The 17573-nt window shown below is 45.7% G+C and overlaps 1 protein-coding gene across 4 annotated transcripts in view; it reads left to right on the top strand.

Moving 5' to 3' along the window:
* KIAA1549 (KIAA1549 ortholog) overlaps window positions 1-17573 on the top strand; it is a 746373-nt gene that overhangs the window by 359179 nt on the left and 369621 nt on the right. For all 4 annotated transcript variants that reach the window (XM_085652039.1, XM_085652040.1, XM_085652037.1 and 1 more), the window contains exons 6-7: window positions 5353-5536; window positions 13126-13185. In XM_085652039.1, the coding sequence (XP_085508165.1) occupies window positions 5353-5536; window positions 13126-13185 (244 nt within the window). The remainder of the gene's footprint in view (window positions 1-5352; window positions 5537-13125; window positions 13186-17573) is intronic.

Raw genomic sequence — 17573 nt, 5'->3', positions numbered from 1 at the left:
CCCCCTAATAAAATTCCAAGTCTCCCCTCCTTATAACCTTCTCTTCACATACCCACGCCTGGCCAACTATTCATTCCCCACTGACATTACCACTCGCTCTACTTTTACCTTCGTCTAGTCCACCCACCTGCTCCCTGACAATAGCCCACCTCACAGGCTCTGCTCCTTCATCGCATAAGCCCCCTAACAAAAATTGATCCTGCTGACACCGCCTAAAACAAACAAACATTGGCATAGCCAATATGTCTCGCCTTTGGGACCTTATAAGTGTTTAGCCATGCAACAGTTGATGTTGTTGCACCAAGGATATTGTGCTGGATAACTAAACACTTATAAGGCCCCAAAAGCGAGACCTATTGGCTATGCCAATGCTTGTTTTCTTTTCGTGAGTCACGCCATGAGGGTACATGTTTTTAGGGCTCGCCTGACCCAGCGCATGCGCTGGTCTGGCGAGACTTATTGAGAGGGCTCCAAAAAGTGCGACCAGGCCAGCCTAGAGCTACAGTGCATGTGCGCGTGCGCGCGCGCCACGCTTTTCCGCGATAACTTTCATTTTCGCGGCCGCTTTGATGTTTGATCGCGAACACTTTCACTTTCGCTGCCGCTTGCCATAGCCAATAGGTCTTTGGGACCTTATAAGTATTTAGTTATGCAGCTGTTGCATGGCTAAACACTTATAAGGTCCCAAAGGTGAGACCTATTGGCTATGCCAATGCTTGTTTCAGTTGTCTCTCGTGTATGCTAGTTCAGGAAGCAGTAAATGTGCTGTATTTCTTCCAAAAGGTTTCCTGCCCTCTTCCTTTCTGCTTGACTGTTCCACTTTTCTCTGCCACTACCAGTTTATCAATCTCGCGTTCCATTGAGGAACAATGTTCTGTCTACGAGCTGGTTTATTCTGGTCAGTGCTCTTTACTAAAAGTATTAACGTAAACAATCCTCTTCCTTAATTCACACCCATGCCGTAGCTGCTGAAAGTAGCGAAGTGCTGAAGTACCCCCAGGATACCATGCTGGAGTTCAGAAACGAATGAGCATTAAACAGGCCTTTAAATTTTGTTTTTATCTTGCTTTATTTGTTGTGCATTCAAAGACAGGGGTCAGTTGTTAGGGTCCGCCTTCAAAGCGAGGTGGTTGTTTACTTTTTTTTCTCTGACTGCAAAGTGAGATGGTTTGTGTGACAGTCTTGCTGGGTACAGTTGGTGTGAAAGGCTGTAGGATACAACATTTAAATGCCAGTAAATTACCTGTACAAATATTTCAGAATATAGCAGAATTAGGGAAACCATAATGAGCATTTTTTTGTAAATCCGAAGTGTGGTCGAAACAAATATTTGAATACGATCAAAACATATAAGTAAACTAGGTGATGTCGATTTCTACACATTATCGTTTGTGTGCTATATAGTTGTATTAGTAAAACTGTATGTCTATGCAAATTTAATGGTAATTTCATCTGAAAATGTGTTGTCTGTAATGGCAGTGTGCTACCATACCAGGCATACTCCACTCTACCACTTCACTCCACTCCACGCCATGCCACATCACTCTATCCCACTCTGACACTCCAGTCTACACCACTCTGCTTTGCAACACTTTGTTCTGTTCTACACCACTTTACACTCGTCTATGCCACTTAACTCTGCGCTATGCCGCTTTATTCTGCTTTACACCACTTTGCACTGCTTTACACGACTCCACTCTACACCAACCCCACTTCACTCTACACCACTCTATTCTTTGTCACTCCACGACACTCCACTTTGACAATCTACGTCACTCCACTCCATCCTTCTCTTATCTGTCCCTCTCCACTCTGTCCCTCTCCACTCTGTCCCTCTCCACTCTGTCCCTCTCCACTCTGTCCCTCTCCACTCTGTCCCTCTCCACTCTGTCCCTCTCCACTCTGTCCCTCTCCACTCTGTCCCTCTCCACTCTGTCCCTCTCCACTCTGTCCCTCTCCACTCTGTCCCTCTCCACTCTGTCCCTCTCCACTCTGTCCCTCTCCACTCTGTCCCTCTCCACTCTGTCCCTCTCCACTCTGTCCCTCTCCACTCTGTCCCTCTCCACTCTGTCCCTCTCCACTCTGTCCCACTCCACTCTGTCCCTCTCCACTCTGTCCCTCTCCACTCTGTCCCTCTCCACTCTGCAACAGTATACTCTGCTCTGTGCCACGCGACTCTGCCACTCCACTGTATGTAATTCCACTTTATTCCACTGCACGACACTCCAAGCCACTGCACGACACTCCACTTATAAACCACTGCGCTCTACAACACACTACTCCAGTCTGGCACTCCACTCCATATCACTTGACTCTATACTATTCAACTCCACATCGCGCACCTCTACTCCAACCTACAACACTCCTCAACACTTTACTCTACACCACTCCATGGCACGCTACACCTCTCTCCGACATTACTCCATTGTACACTACTCCACTCTGACACTGCATACCACTTCACTCTACATCCCTCCATGCCACTCCACTATACGACACTCTACCTTACTCCACATTTTTCTTCATTATATGCCACTCCATTGTACACCATTCTCTTCTACGTGAAGCCATGCCACTCTACTCCACGCCATTCTATGACACACTTTTCTCCATCTACACTCTACTCTGCGTCACTCCACTCCAATCCACACTGCAACACTCTGCCACACTCCACACCACTACCCCTGAGACACTGTACGCCACAATCTACTCCATGACACTACTCCACTCTGCTCCATTCCATGCCACTCTACGACACTATACTCTATGCCACTTTGTACACTCAATGCCACTCTGCGACACTCCACTCAATCAGTGCCATTCCATGGCATGCCTCTCCACGATAGTCTACGCCACAACATTCTACTCTACAGCACACTACTCCACTGTACTCCATTCCAGTCCGACACTCTACTTCACTCTACTCCCTGCCACTTCACTCTTACACCACTCTCCGCCCACTCCAATTTATGCCACTTTACTCTACGCCACTCTACTCCTCTCTGCGCACTATACAACACTGCACGACACTTCACTCTGACTCTATGCCAGTCCATGCCATACACCATGCCACTCCGCTCTATGCCACTCCACTTCAAGCCATTCCAGTCTATGCTGCTCCTCTTTATGAATCCATTCTACGCCACTCCACTATACACCACTTCACTCTACGACACTCCACTTCACAACACTATATGCCACTCTGTGCTACCGCACTTTACGGGACACTCTACTCAACACCATTCCACTCTACAACAGTCACTCCCCTCTACTACACCGTATGCCACTCTACTCTGACACTTCACTCTACAGCACTCTATGCCTCGCCAGCCACACCAATCTACACCACTCCACTTTTCTCCACTACTCTACTGCACTCTGCCACACTATACCACGCTCTACACCACTCCCCTCTGACACTCTACGCCTCTACTCCACTCCACAAAATCGTACGCCACTCTACTGCACTCTATTCTGTCAATCAATCAGGTCGTATTTGTATAGTGCTACTTGTCACACAAGAGGGTATTGAGGCGCTTACTGCATGTTTCAGTCGAAGAGCCAGGTCTTGAGCCCCTTCCTGAAGTAGGTCAGCGAGGGTGCTGGCCTGAGATGGAGAAGGCCATCAACCTCCAATTCACCAACCACCTGGAGAGAAACAACCTACTGGACCCCTCCCAATCAGGCTTCAGAACCAACCACAGCACCGAGACCGCTCTGATCGCCGCAACAGACAACATCTGCACCTTACTGAATAGTGGAGAATCAGCTGCCTTCATCTTCCCCCGACCGCTCTGCAGCTTTCTACACCGTCTCCCACCACACACTCATCGATCGACTATGCCAGATTGGAATCCCAGCCAATGCACTCAGATGGATGGCATCCTTTCTCACTGGACACACCCAGAGAGTCCACCTCCCTCCCTCCCCAGCGCAAGCCAAGCACACCATTGCAGTGTCTACATGAACCCACTCACAGACATCGTCCGATCACATGACATCAACATAATCTCCTACGCCGGTGACACTCAGCTCATCCTCTCGCTGTCAACCGACCCCACCTCGACGAAGACCAGCTTCCACAACTGTATGAAGAATGTCTTAGCCTGGATGAAGGACAATTGCCTGAAGCTCAACACAGACAAAAATGGAAGTTCTGATCTTCGGCAAGCACACCACCCTCGTTGGAACTCAGACTATGCCCGCAACCTCGCCATCAACCTCGACAGCAAACTCTCCATGAAACGTCAGGTCAATGCCTTCTCTTCAGCCTCCTTATACACATTCCGCATGCACGGCAAAATTGTCAAGTGGCTTCACACCACCACCTACTGGGTTGTAGAGTGAAGTGTAAGAGTAGAATGGTATACAGGGGAGTAGAGGGGAGTGAGTGTTGTGGAGTGGCTTAGAGTGGAGTGGCTTAGAGTGGAGTGGCTTAGAGTGGAATGGCGTAGAGTGCTGTAAAGTGGGGTACCATAGAGTGGAATGGCGCAGAGTGTCATAGTGTCGTGGAGTGTCAGAGTGAAGTCAAGTGGTATATAGTGGAGTGGTGTAGAATGGATTAGAGTGGCGTAAAGTGGAGTAGCATAGTGTGGAATGGTGTGGTCTGGCCTGGATTGGACTGGCGCAGTGGCGTGGACTGGCATGTAATGTTATAGTGAAGAGTCATGCAGTGTTGTATAGTGCGTGGAGTTGAGTGGTGTAGAGTGAAGTGCCGTAGAATGGACTAATGTCGTGGAATGGCAGTGTGTGTTGTGGGGTGGCATAGAGTGAACTGGTGTGGAGTGGGTGCGGAGTGGCATAGAGTAGAGTGGGCGTAGAGAAGTGGTGTGGAACAATGTGTCAGACTGGAATGCAGTACAGTGGAGTAGTATGCTGTACAGTAGAATGCCGTGGGTTGGCAAGAGTCATGGAGAGGTGTATCGTAGAGTGGAGTGGGATAGATTGGCGTAGCATAGACTGGTGCAGAGTTTTGTCGAGTGGTGTAGAATGGCACAGATTGGTGTAGAGTGGAGGGTCGCAGAATGAAGTGGCATAAAGTGCCGTGGAGTGGTATAGTGTCGCAGAGTGGAATGGCATAGTGTCTCAAAGTGGAGTAGTATAGTGTCTAGCATAGAGTATGGTGGCATAGAATGGAGTGGTGTCATGGAGTAGATTATTGTGGCGTACATTGTCTGAGTGTTGTAGAGGGGAGTGGTATGGAGTGTGGTAGAGTGTTGCAGAATGAAGTGACATAAAGTGGAGTAGCGCAAAGTAGAGTGTAGATGGGGAAAAGTGCGGCATGGAGTGTCTCCTAAATACTGAACTGCGTTTGTGTGTTTTCTTGTCCTTATTGTTGCTCTTTCCTTTCAGATACTGAATGTGACAGTGGGCCCTACCAGGACCATGCTGCGCAAAGGCCCTGTAAACATTGTGTTTGCTGTGAGAGATGGAACTGGTTTTCTGAATGGATCTGATGTCAGCAACTTGCTACGTAACTTGAGCACTGTGGAGTTCAGTTTCTACCTGGGTTTTCCAGTACAGCAAGTGGCAGAGCGTAAGTCATCTCCTTTCTGGTAACATGGTTTACAGTGGGAATGAAAAAAGGTAATAGATGAAGGACCAAGTGACCTGATGCTATTTTCTATTAATGTTCAAAACTAATCACATTACACTCCGATGATGAGCAAAAAACCGTTCGACATCTTGACCAGGGGACCAGCTGCATTTCTCTTTTATGTACTTAACACTTCCATGCCCCATATCAAAAGGTCTAAACAGTCCAGAAACCCAGGTGAAATCCTCCCTCGAACCCAGTGTCGAGCATTAAGCTCCCTCTGCCTAATGCTTGTTTCAGATAGGCTCAGCAAATTGGCTTTTCTTCTCTTGGCCCAATTTGGTTGGTGACCTGTTATTCTAGAAAACCTTTGGATTCAAAAAGTTAAAACATTTTAAGTAGAGTTACTCGGTGATGCTTGTGTGTACACAAGTTCCAACCAAAGTTAATTTTTTTACCCTATTCATGATAAGCATTTACACAAGCTACAATGCATTTGCTTTATGCAAGAGTGTGTATCTTAAATTTGATCAGGCCTTGATCTTCTCATGTCATCCACTTGTTTGTTGGAAGAACTTTAATGTGCATCGCTTTCTTTTGCTTTTGTCGGTAGGCTTGCTCCTACCTGCGGACTTCCACTGACACTTCAGGCGAGCATTAAGGAATGCAGGTCTTTAAGGGCTAATTTTGCAGCATTAGATCCACTGGAAGCTCAGTCTTAAATACCTGTTATAGATCCATTCTGTACATTCTTATAGCACCTTCACCTTTATGTTGTGACAGATTTATGGTCCTCCTGTACTCAACACGGAGTTTCCAGTCCTGTAAACCATGCATCATTATTTGATGACTTCAAGTCGCCAACAGCTCTATGAGAGACCATTGAAAGGACTCCGGAACTATTTGGTACCTAAGAAGACTAGAAACCGGAATCTGTAATGTGACTTCCCTGGTACGATTTTACACATGCGGTTGTCTTTTGTAGTGTGCTTCCATTACAGAGGTTTCGATAGATCGAAGAGCTTTCAGCAAAATGGACATGTAGGTTTACTTCACATTAACTTTAAACTGCCTACAGAGCACTACACCTTAAGAATTAATTACTGGAGTTGTGGTACCCATTTTCTTTTCTGTTTTGTCGGTAATGAACCCTGATCATTGAAGTTGTATTTTAGAATCTGTTTTTAAAGCGTCACTTCCATGTGATGGGTCTAGAGACATATTGTTGGTGTCTGAAGGCCAATGTTTGTTGCGATTCATCATGATGTAACATTTTGTCAGTTGTGCTTCATGCTTAAATTTTCTTCCTCCCCAACAATTTTTGGAAGAGTATAAGCTCTACCACAATTTGAAGCCTCAAGGACTAGGATTAAATTCCTCTGATGGAGAATTGATTTGAACATGCAAGAATTGAAGCTAACCTAAAGATGGGTATGATCCTACCGATGTAGCTAGGGGAAGCCCTCATCCCTTTTCAGGGCATGTGAGGAATCCATTCTGATGTAGAAACAGCGCATACCACTGCCTCATCCCCAGAATTATTCATCATGAACCCCTACTTACATTGAAAAAAGCCTCAAATTTAAGATGCATTGATGTCAGAGTGATTCCACAGTGACAAGGTAGAGGATGTAATTCAAAGAAGAATTGCTATGGAAGGAATTTCAGCCATCAAAGGCGTGAGTACTAAAGTCTAAATTGCCAAGGAGCTTGAAACATAAATCTGCTTGAAGGTTATTAATACATGAATGAATCACTAGGGTGCCCATTTAGGTGATTTTAAAGACACCTGAAATGACCCGTAATTTGTGTTATAAAGCGCCATCGACTACCCAATAGAGCAACCAACACAAAATGATGATCAATCTCAAAAGGTAACAAAAACATAATATGTCAGTAAGACCACATAACTGTATAGTGTCCATTACGGACAAAGACCCATACTACTACCCCATGTTCTTAGTCTAACCGGAAGAGTTTGTCCCCCAGGATAGTGTCCTATAGATTATTCCATAACAATAATGACTAACACATTTTTCCGCAACCCATGCAGGGCATAATTTGGATGCATTTCACTCAGATCAGAGTAAAGAGTATGTTTCTTACTGAAGGCTGGGTAAAATCACCAATAACTACCGCCCTGTTGTTGTTAGAACATGGATTCAGATCTCTCAACCACCACCCACCACTGCCCTCCACCGCCCAACCACTACTTCTTCCTCCTACCACATCCTGGGTTAGGTGGAAAATAATTCCTGGTGCTTGTTGCCATGGAAAATGTTGCAATAGTGCAGGTGCTTAATTAGTTTAATACCCACTTTATTGTAGTGGTAAATGGGCAGTGGTCTACATGTGAGCAGCAGTTAGCGTATATTTATTTGCCATTTGTCCTTGGAGAAGTTCAAGATAACACCAACTCAAGCCCTGACCTGCATCACGCTGGAGGATTGTCTATATGACCTTGATCTAGCGGAAGCTTATTCCCACCTCATATCATAGCAGCAACATACAAGTACTCCTACCTGTTGCTGAGTGAGAGATTGATTTACCAGCTCAGTTTCCTTTATCAGCCTGAAAACATTTGACTTTTTTTGTTTCTCTTCCAATGCATTTGTGGTGTCTTATTTAACATGTAATGAGATCTACTTGTGTCCTTACTCAAGTCTTTTGGTAATTCTGGCCTTTTCATCCCTGATGTTTCCTCATCTCGCTTCTGTTTGATCTGAGCATGTTAGTAAACCAGGCCATATTGATTGCAAGAAAAAGACCTGTTCCTATTAGCTTTGTAGAATACTATACCATGGCAGACCTTCTGTCATTCAGAAAGTATTCTTTTTTTCAGAGAAGCCATTTTCAACTTTCATACCCGTCCATTTTAAGAAGTATCTTGAATCCAGAGAGATGAGATGTTTATAGTCTTTTGTCAGAGTATTATAGTCTATTTGCTATTAAGATCCCCCTTTACTACCTACTCATCTTCTGGATGAGGAAGACTCAGAGGAAGAAGGTCTCTTTGGTGTTGTGCACAGTCCCTCAGAATTGCAAAGTGAAGTGTCAACCGGGGGATGATGACGAGGGATATTATGAACAATCATATTATGCTCCTCCTGAGCATTACCACCAACAATATCAGGAGGAAATGGTTTCATTACCATCATCTCTAGTGTCTGATTTACAATTTATGTTGAATGACTATCACAGGCACTTCCCACCGTCAGCGCCTCCCACCACACCTCCGTCTCCACCGGCAACGTCGCCAGTTAGACCATCTTCACCGTCACTGCCTCCAAGGCTGCTACCTCTGTCCCCACCAATTCCTCACACAACGCAGCTAGCTCCCCTCCAGGATCCATCAACATCAGATGACGGCAGGGAAGAGGGTGAGCTTTGTGACACAGAGGCAGAGTGGCATGATTCTATGTTGCCGTTTCCCTCATTGCCAACGCCCCCTCTGATGGACTCTCTCCCAGAAGATATAGGAGGATTCTACAACCTCCTCAAGAGAGCGACAAAGGAGTCGGACTGCTTTCTGTATGATTTTAAAGAGCCCTTCCGAAAATCTGTCAGGGCTATACCCATTATCGAATATTTTTGGGAGAAAGGCATTAAGGTCATGAAGACCCCAGCTTCTGTAGCTACGATATTACCACGCCTTGATAAAAAGTACAAAGCTCCTGAGGACGCCCCTGCATGTCTTACTGGACATCCTAAACCAGATTCTGTGGTCACGCATACAGCTCAGCGCCACTCGAAAAATCCATCGGCACCACTCTCCGCACCTCCAGATAAAGATGGGAGGATCCTGGACACTATTGGCAAAAGTTTTTCCATGTTGTCAGCACTAATGTCGGGTCAGTCAATCCTTGGCTGTTCTGGGAAGGTACGACAAACCTGGTCCGATATTGCTCCTTATATTGACCAGCTACCTAAGGATGTCAAGATGAAAGCCAAAAAAGTACTACATGAGGGAGAGCACACATACAGTGAAATCATGGATTATGTGCATGGATATTGCCATCACCATATTCAGGCAATTGTCAGGGGGAAACGTCCTTAAGGACGAAGCCAGAATCACGCTGTACCTTCACTGTGCCAGCAACAGAACGAATGCATCTTTAGAACGCATTAGTTCTGCATGCAAGTAGTTACAACGACTTGCTTTAGGGGGTCGCAATGGTGGAGTCGGGAAGGGAAGGGTAGGGAAGGTGTTGCGCAAACTGGAGTTTGAATAGTAAATTAAACTATTCCAATATCCAGAGCACCTCTAAGGCAAGTCATTAAAATGACTTGCCTGCAGAACAAATGCGTGCTAAAGACTCATTCGCTCAAATGATGATGTTCCGAAGTCATGCGTGAAAAACACATTCGGAATTCTGTCATACATTCATTGGCAGGTGCTGTAGTACTGAGGCATCAGCGGTGGCTCAACGCTACCTCTTTCTGTCCTGAAGTTCAGCGCAAGATCCTGGACCTCCCTTACGATAGAGAAGCCCTCTTCGGGAAACATGTGAATGAGGCTATCAAGGTGGATACTGATACTGCCAAGTCGTTTGGGACCATACAGTTTTGGAAAGTGCCTTTTCGAGGCTCATGGGGAAGAGGACAACCTTCCTACAGAGGGGGTTATCAACAGTAGCAGTACCCCTCTTACTCTACTTCTTCTCAATCATATCATCCCCAATATCAGCAGTGGCAATCACAGCAATCCTCATATGTCAGATCTCATCCTGGAGGAAAGGCAGGACGTTCCAGAAAGGATACTAACCATCACCAATAATGTGTCCCAGAATCCGGCTACTTCTCTTCCTCCTTCCTTCTGCCTCGGTGGCAGGGTTACCACCTACCTCCACCAATGCCAGGATATTACCACTGAACAGTGGGTGTTAGGCCTTATCCAATTCGGCCACACTTTGGAATTGCTCCAAAGACCACCACCAAATCCACCTCAACCTTCCCTCCACAAACATCTCCATCTACTAATATTGGAGGTCAAACCAATGTTGCATAAGGTAGCTGTAGAGAGGGTTCCTATCTCACAAAAAGGGAAAGGTTTTCTACTCCTGTTTCTTCTTAATATGCAAGAAGTCAAGGCAGTGACGACCGGTCCTAAACCTCAGAAACCTCGACACCTATCTGTGGAAACAGTTGTCCCGTATTCTTAAACCAGGGAAACTTTATGACCACCCGCTGCCTCCAAGATGCGTATTTTCATATACATATTTATCCAACCCACAGAAAATCTCAGGTTTACGCTAGCTGGAAGCCACTACCAGTTCAAAGTGCTCCCCTATGGCCTCAAATCTGCACCCCGTATCTTCACAAAGTGCCTTGCACATCTAGCAGCCTTTTTCAGACAACATCACCATCAAGTCTTTCCTTATGTGGACGACTGGTTGGTCACGGCGCTTTCCAAACGGTCAGCATGGGCATCCACAATAGCTTGCCCAGATCTCTTCAGACAGCTAGGTCTCACTCTGAACCTAGACCAATCCAACCAACATCCCTCACAAACCATAACATTTTAGGGGCCAAGTTAGGCACAGCACCCTCAAAAGCGAATCCCACACAGGAGCGACAACTACAGCTAATCACGCTGGCATAGGCCATCCAAACAAAAGTGTCTTTCCGTTCACCACTATAGATCCCTGTTAGGGACAATGTCTTCTGCATCCCTCTCGTCCCCTTCTGTCCCCTACAGGTGCGTCCCTTTCATGAGGAATTGGACAAATGAGTGCAACTAACAGGCTCCTTTGACGACCTCATCAGGGTTACTCCTTGCATGGTGAACGCAGTGCTTAGTTTGTAAATGAAACAAGTGCCAGGGCCCGTGCTGATAGTAATAATAAAACCTTTCAACTCAAATGGATAAGGTTTTGCATCTGGTGTCATCGGGCTCAGATACATCCTCTCTACATCTCTGGAAGAAATTCTCCCGTATTTTCTTCACCTCCAGCTCATGCTTCCATTAAAGTCCACCTGACAGCCATTTCCTGTTTCAGGCAATCTCTCACTTCTCAATCACTATGGTATTCCAGGAGCAATGAACAATTTCTCAAAGGCTTATTCCGTACATTTCCTCTCGTAAGGCCTCTGCCGTGGCAACTAAATACTGTTTTATCTCCGCTGATGAAGGATCCCTTTGAACCCATCCACAAAGCAGATATCACAATTCTCTCCTGGAAGCTGGCTCTCCTTCTAACCTCGACCTCTGCCAGTAGAGTCAGTGAGATTCAGACCTTTACTATACAACACCCTTCACTCCAATTCAGGGACAATAGGGTTATTCTCCATAGAAACCTAAATTAATTCCTAAGGTCCCTGCAGACTTTCACCTGAATGAACCAGTGGTTCTCAAGACTTTCTTTCCGAATCCTGTGACGTCAGCGGATAGAGCGCTTCATTCTTTAGACGTCAAGTGATGCCTAAAATGTTACTCGGCCAAAACTAAAGCTTTCAGCAAACCCTCTCAACTATCGGTCACTTACAGTGCTCCAAGGAAAGGCTTTCCACTCTCAAAGCAAAGCATTTCCAAATGCATTTCCATCACCATTCAGTTTTGTCCCCGGAAGGTTGGCAGACCCTTGACCTCAAGTGTTTGTACCCATGCCTCTAGGACTATTTCTACGGCAATGTATGCTGGGGTGTCTCTTCCTGATATCTGGAGGCAGCGAAATGGAAGAACAGACACCTTTACTCAGCATGACTGCTTGGACTTGGAAGTTCACAATGATGCAGCAGTGGGAAAAGCAGTGCTTCGACATCCCTGTCTTTCGAACATCCGTTTTTTGGTTTACGCACATTTTCCATGGTTATCTATGTTTATTGAAAGAAAGACAAATGTATTTCCTTATTATAATGCTGTTTTCTTCGTAACTTTGTTCTCCGTGTTTCTTACCTTTATGCAAATTTGCTTATTTGCTACACATTGGTTTGTCCTACAAATGTGGCATTACATTTCTGTTTAATCTGATTAAAGCATGTGAGTCTATGAAAGCTCAATACTGGAGTAAGAAATAAGTTACCTGCAGCTGTAGTTCTCCAGTATTGGAATCTTTCAGATTCACATGCGACTCACCTTCCTCCCCTGGCCTGGGAAGCTCGCCTTTCTCGCTCAGTAGTCTTATGTATTGCACTCGTGTTCTAAAAATCTGAGGGACTGCAGCTTCTCACAGGAGTGTTCTAGGGGTGATTCTTCCTGATTGGTTAAGGCCTAAGTTTGGTCTCTTTTGGGAAAAAAAAGTGACTACGATAGGTTACTAAACTAAGCGTCCTATGCCTTTTCTAGTCTATACCTATAAGTACATTGCTTAACTAAGGTCCCGAGGGGCTCCCATCTTGACAACGGGTAAGGATTCAAGCATGTGAATCTATGAAAGATTCCGATACTGGAGAACTACAGTTATAGGTAAGTAACTCATTTCTTATGCATATAAAGTTTTAATGTACATAGCTTTCTAGTAGAGATGCTTAGCTACAACTCTTGCTTTTCACTTGAATGTGTTTATTGTATATGCTTAGAAGTGATCCTTAAGTCACGGTTTCCTTTTTTTTTCTTTTTTTTTCTTTTTTCCATCACAAAATCTTCTCAGCCTTCTATTACCCACAGCTCAATATATCTCAGCTTCTGAAGGACTCTTGGTTGCAGACAGGTATGTACCCCAAATGTATGTATGGTTATTTGACGCATTTCTTAAATGCTGGTACCTTCGCCAAGTGTTACTAATAGCAGTTTGGGAAGCAACGAACAGCTACTATTAAGTTAATTTAATCTATTTTTTATTTAATGGCGATAATCATGTAGTGCAGAAGAGCATTATGCATAGCAAGAGGTACATAATTCCACATATGGGGATTCAGAGTGCCTGTGGGGATACTTGCATAGTATGCAGGTAGATCAAGTGATAGGTGAGTAAATTGGAATAAAATTTAAGGAGAAAGGTAGATGGAGAAGCAATGGGTCCAGTTCTCGGCATTCAAGTGCTTAGGGGAAATGGAATGTCTTAGAATTGATAGTTCTTCCACAGCTTCTTCAGTACACTGGAAGAGACGTGCGCTGTGTGTCAATTCGTTGTGATTATTTCCTATTAAAAAGCTAGCAGAAGAGGAGCTTCAGGTGCCACTGAAGATTTTGTATTTCTTTGACAGTAGATCTGGTTTACTCATGTTGAAGGTTTCATCTATGACTCCGCATATTTGTAAGCTATGCACTGGAAGATAGACCCCATTTAGTTGCTGCAGGCTATGTGGGATGTTTGCAATTTCCTTGGTTGATGAACAGTTGGGCGGCTGAAGTATTTTATTTATTAGTAAAACAGTAGTATTGGGAGCCTAGTTAGCGAGATGTGTGCAGGGATGAGAGCCTCGACTATGGATCAAAGATTATTTAGAGGTAGAAAGGGCTTGATTTTACACCTTAGGCTGATATGGACGTTATGTAAAATCCTCGGTGTTCATCGGTAGGTGAAAGAGTCCTGGAGGAGCCTTCTAGATTCCTCTAACCAAGCCATGCCTCGATCGTCAATTGAAGCATACAGCTTTAGAGAAGCTCCGTTTCGGTTGGGCTGACTTTGAACAGCACTTCTAGAGTTGGACACTGGTTCAAGCATTCTCAGAGGCCATTGATGTCACTTCGTAAATAACCAAATTAATTAAAAAAAAGTATGTTGCTCTCATATTGGGAAAATGGTATGCGTGTGTGACCTAGTACTACATACAGTAGCTCCATGTGTAAGTTGAAGCATGTGCCAGTGTACACAGAGTGATTTAGAGTAATTAAGTCTGTTTGAACAAATTGGTTTCGGTTAGAGATGAAGGTAATGTCTTTATTGTCTATCTAGAAATAGCATATTGGTTTTAACCAGTTCAGGGAGGGTTTTTGTCGAGGGGTTGGAGTTGATGTCAGGGAAGCATGGGATAGCCTAAATGTGATAATAATTGATGAGTGAAGGAGGAGGCTGACACAGAGGTTCTCAGTTTTCATTTTGCTTATGTGTCACATTTCTGTTTTTTCGAGTGTGCTTGTATGTGGTATTTCTATGCCTCATGCATGAGACTTTGATAGTTCATTGTTAGGAGACAAAACGTTCTGTCCTTCTAATGAGATACATTTTAGAAATATCCCATTTTGCGAATGTTATGTTCAAGAAGCAAGCTTGCAACACAGCTGAAGGGCTTATGCAACATAAAAAGCCTATTCCTCATTTCCCAAAAAGTCTCCATGAAAAAAATGTGTGGCAATAAACAATATACGAGGCAACCAATTCAATCTGGAATCCCTGCATTCCCGATTTCTGAGAGTGAGCTGCCTGTGAGAACAAATACATGTGTATTTTTAAATTTGCTCAGTGTATAAATTCAGATCAGTCTGTGTTGTTTTCTTGTCGTTATAGTAACATTGCGTCACCAGGGCCTGTGGTAAAGCCAGGGTTTATAAAGGGGTTTCTGATGGCGCAGGTGTTATTCAGAGATGCATCTTTAAGTAAGTTTGTGCCCAGTTTGGCCGAGAATAGACAAATAATTGGGGCATTGTAGTGACACATACGGTGATGTCTGTATTTCCTAAAGAGATGGGTTTGCTGTGTAACGCTGCAGTCTGTGGTTCTTTGTAACTTGGAATATCTCTGCTGTGTGAGCTCCAAAGCGCTGAACAGAGGCTGGCATCGCACTGAAAGGTATTTCACGGGGCAGAAAGCACTTACAGACTTTGACGACTTTGGCCCAGGAAATACAGACCTCGAAAAGCACGTCCATCTCTCAAGTTACACATATTTTGCCAGAATTTACCATTACACAGCAAGCATTGTCTTTTATTCTGTAAAATTATAGCCGGTGTCTTTTCAAAGTTCTGTCCAAGGGCTACAGGAACAGGCACGCTTCTGCCCTCTTTCACTACTCAGTACATTTAGCTGCAGGCACAGACACGCCTCTTTTGGTCTCCTTACTAAAGTGCCCAGAGTTGCAGAGAGAGCTGAAAGAAGGGACAACTGGGTATAGAGAAGAACACCAGTGTTTGAGAGGTGAGCCATCATCAAGTTCCAGAGAAAGGCCTTTACCCTCTCCAATCCCAGGGCAGCAGGCCCTAGGCTGCCCGAGCTCTAATCCAGCACTTAGGTTAAAAGTGTGACTGTACCATTGGGTCTGCAGTTGTTTGGGCCTGACCAGAACCTTTTCCTAACAAGGGTTCTGCGCTCAACCAGGTGCCAGATGGAGCACAGAATGTCGAACTCTGTTGTACTAACTGCCCGTCTCCAAAGCCTGGGCCACAAGCACTCTTGTGCACACAGGCAAACATCTTCACATATCTCAACTCTTACCCGGCTTCTCCACAGGAGGTAATCTTGTCCACATGTGAAGGTTGCTGCACTGCGTCCTGGACCGGTCAAGCACCTTAAGGGACAGCAGCAGCAGCAGCTCCTCCTTCCCCAAGATACAGTGGCAAGAGAGAGATTAATCTCCAAGGTGCAGGGGGAAGAGAGCGCCAAGTACAGCTCATTGAATGCAAATGGAGGTGTGTACTGTTGTCTTAGGCATGAACAAACAAAGGGGGAGGCAACCCCTCAATACCAAAGGAACAGGGTTAGAAGCGCTCTATTAAATGTGCAATGTTTATTTTACATATTAGATGTGTAGCATAGAGAAGGGTCTGGCATTGGCTTGATACTGTGAGGTGAAAACCTTTTGTGGGAGGGTGGCAATAACAAAAGAGAAGGATAACGAGAGCCTGGGTGATGTTTTCATTTTGTTACACAGTGCTGGATGATGAACTCTTATGATATATGATGTTAAAGTGGGAGCCGATGTTATATTATGTGAGGTTATTGCTAGGGGTTAGTGTAAATTGTTGTAGTGCAATTACACAAAATTACGTGCATCACCCAGCATTTAGCTCTGTTTTCTGGGTGCAAAATAAATCCTCTCATCCAAATGGACCTAAGGATGCATTGTGCACTAGGAAATTAGTGCTAAAGGCAACAGAACATAAACAGCAGCAGCCGATAGCCGCTCACCCTCTGTTTCTGTGCTCTTGTGGTCCGCATTCCTGTGCGCTTGTGGTCAGATTTTTTGCTAAGAGTCTCTCCGTTAATCTGTTAACTTCTAAAAGATCAATTAGTCTTAAATTCAAAGTGAAAACTGCTGCTTTCATATTGTCGAGTTCACTCCACAAATTGCCAACAATAACTGTCTTCCAGGGGGGGCGTGGCTTGGCGCCGATGGAGTGAGCAGCGAAGCTCACGTGCTCCGGTCAACCGGCCGCCATCAAGAGCCATCCTGACTCCCTGAGAGGGCCGAGAGTCCTGGTGGTGCCCCCCCCTCACTCACAAGAGGGGAGAGGAGTTCCCTAGAAGTGAAGAGACCCCGTTCTGCTGGACAAAGGCAGGAAAGCAGCAGCTGCGGAGCTCCGCGAGGCCGCGCTTCAAGATGGCGGCCCCCAGTGACGATACAGAGGAGACTCTGTAGATTGTGGCGTGCAGTGGACCGCGGCGAGCCGAGGATTGGGCACCTTGGCATACCGCTGCTGAGTGGATAGCGGACTGGCCCCCAAACCTCCTTGTGGATGCAGAGGAAGAACTAAATTGCAATGACCGAGGTGTGGCTGAACTCCCCGCGTGGCGGGCCCGGGTGCAAGGCCGGATTGCTGTTCCAGCCTGCCTGCGGTGCACAGAAGATAGCGGGCGGTCCCAGAGGGCTGCTGAGGGCATTGGACTTGCGCCTAGGGGGCTTGTCGCATTTGAGGCTCCTTCCTCCCCCCTCCTGACCAGAAGGGAGCGGTGCGGCCAGAGGACACTTGGCGGGCGGCCGTGGAGGGGAGTGTGTGCACTGCCCTAGATGAGAGAGGAACTGGGTGGAACCCCGAAGTGAGCGGGTATGAGCACCAGCAACCCGAAGGGCCTAGCGATCATGGAGACGTGAGCCAGGGCGGGGGACTTCACCAAAAGATCTGGTGAAGGCACAGCTTGTTGGTGAATCGGGGGGGAGGGAGGGGGCACGGCGGCCTCCCCACCTTGGAAGCCGGTCTGCACAGGGACCTACTACGAGG

The sequence above is a fragment of the Triturus cristatus genome, chromosome 4_1 (assembly GCF_964204655.1).
Source record: "Triturus cristatus chromosome 4_1, aTriCri1.1, whole genome shotgun sequence".
In the NCBI taxonomy this organism is placed as follows: domain Eukaryota; kingdom Metazoa; phylum Chordata; class Amphibia; order Caudata; family Salamandridae; genus Triturus; species Triturus cristatus.
The sequence above is the reverse complement of the archived record's forward strand: the minus strand, read 5'-3'. Positions and strand labels throughout refer to the sequence as shown.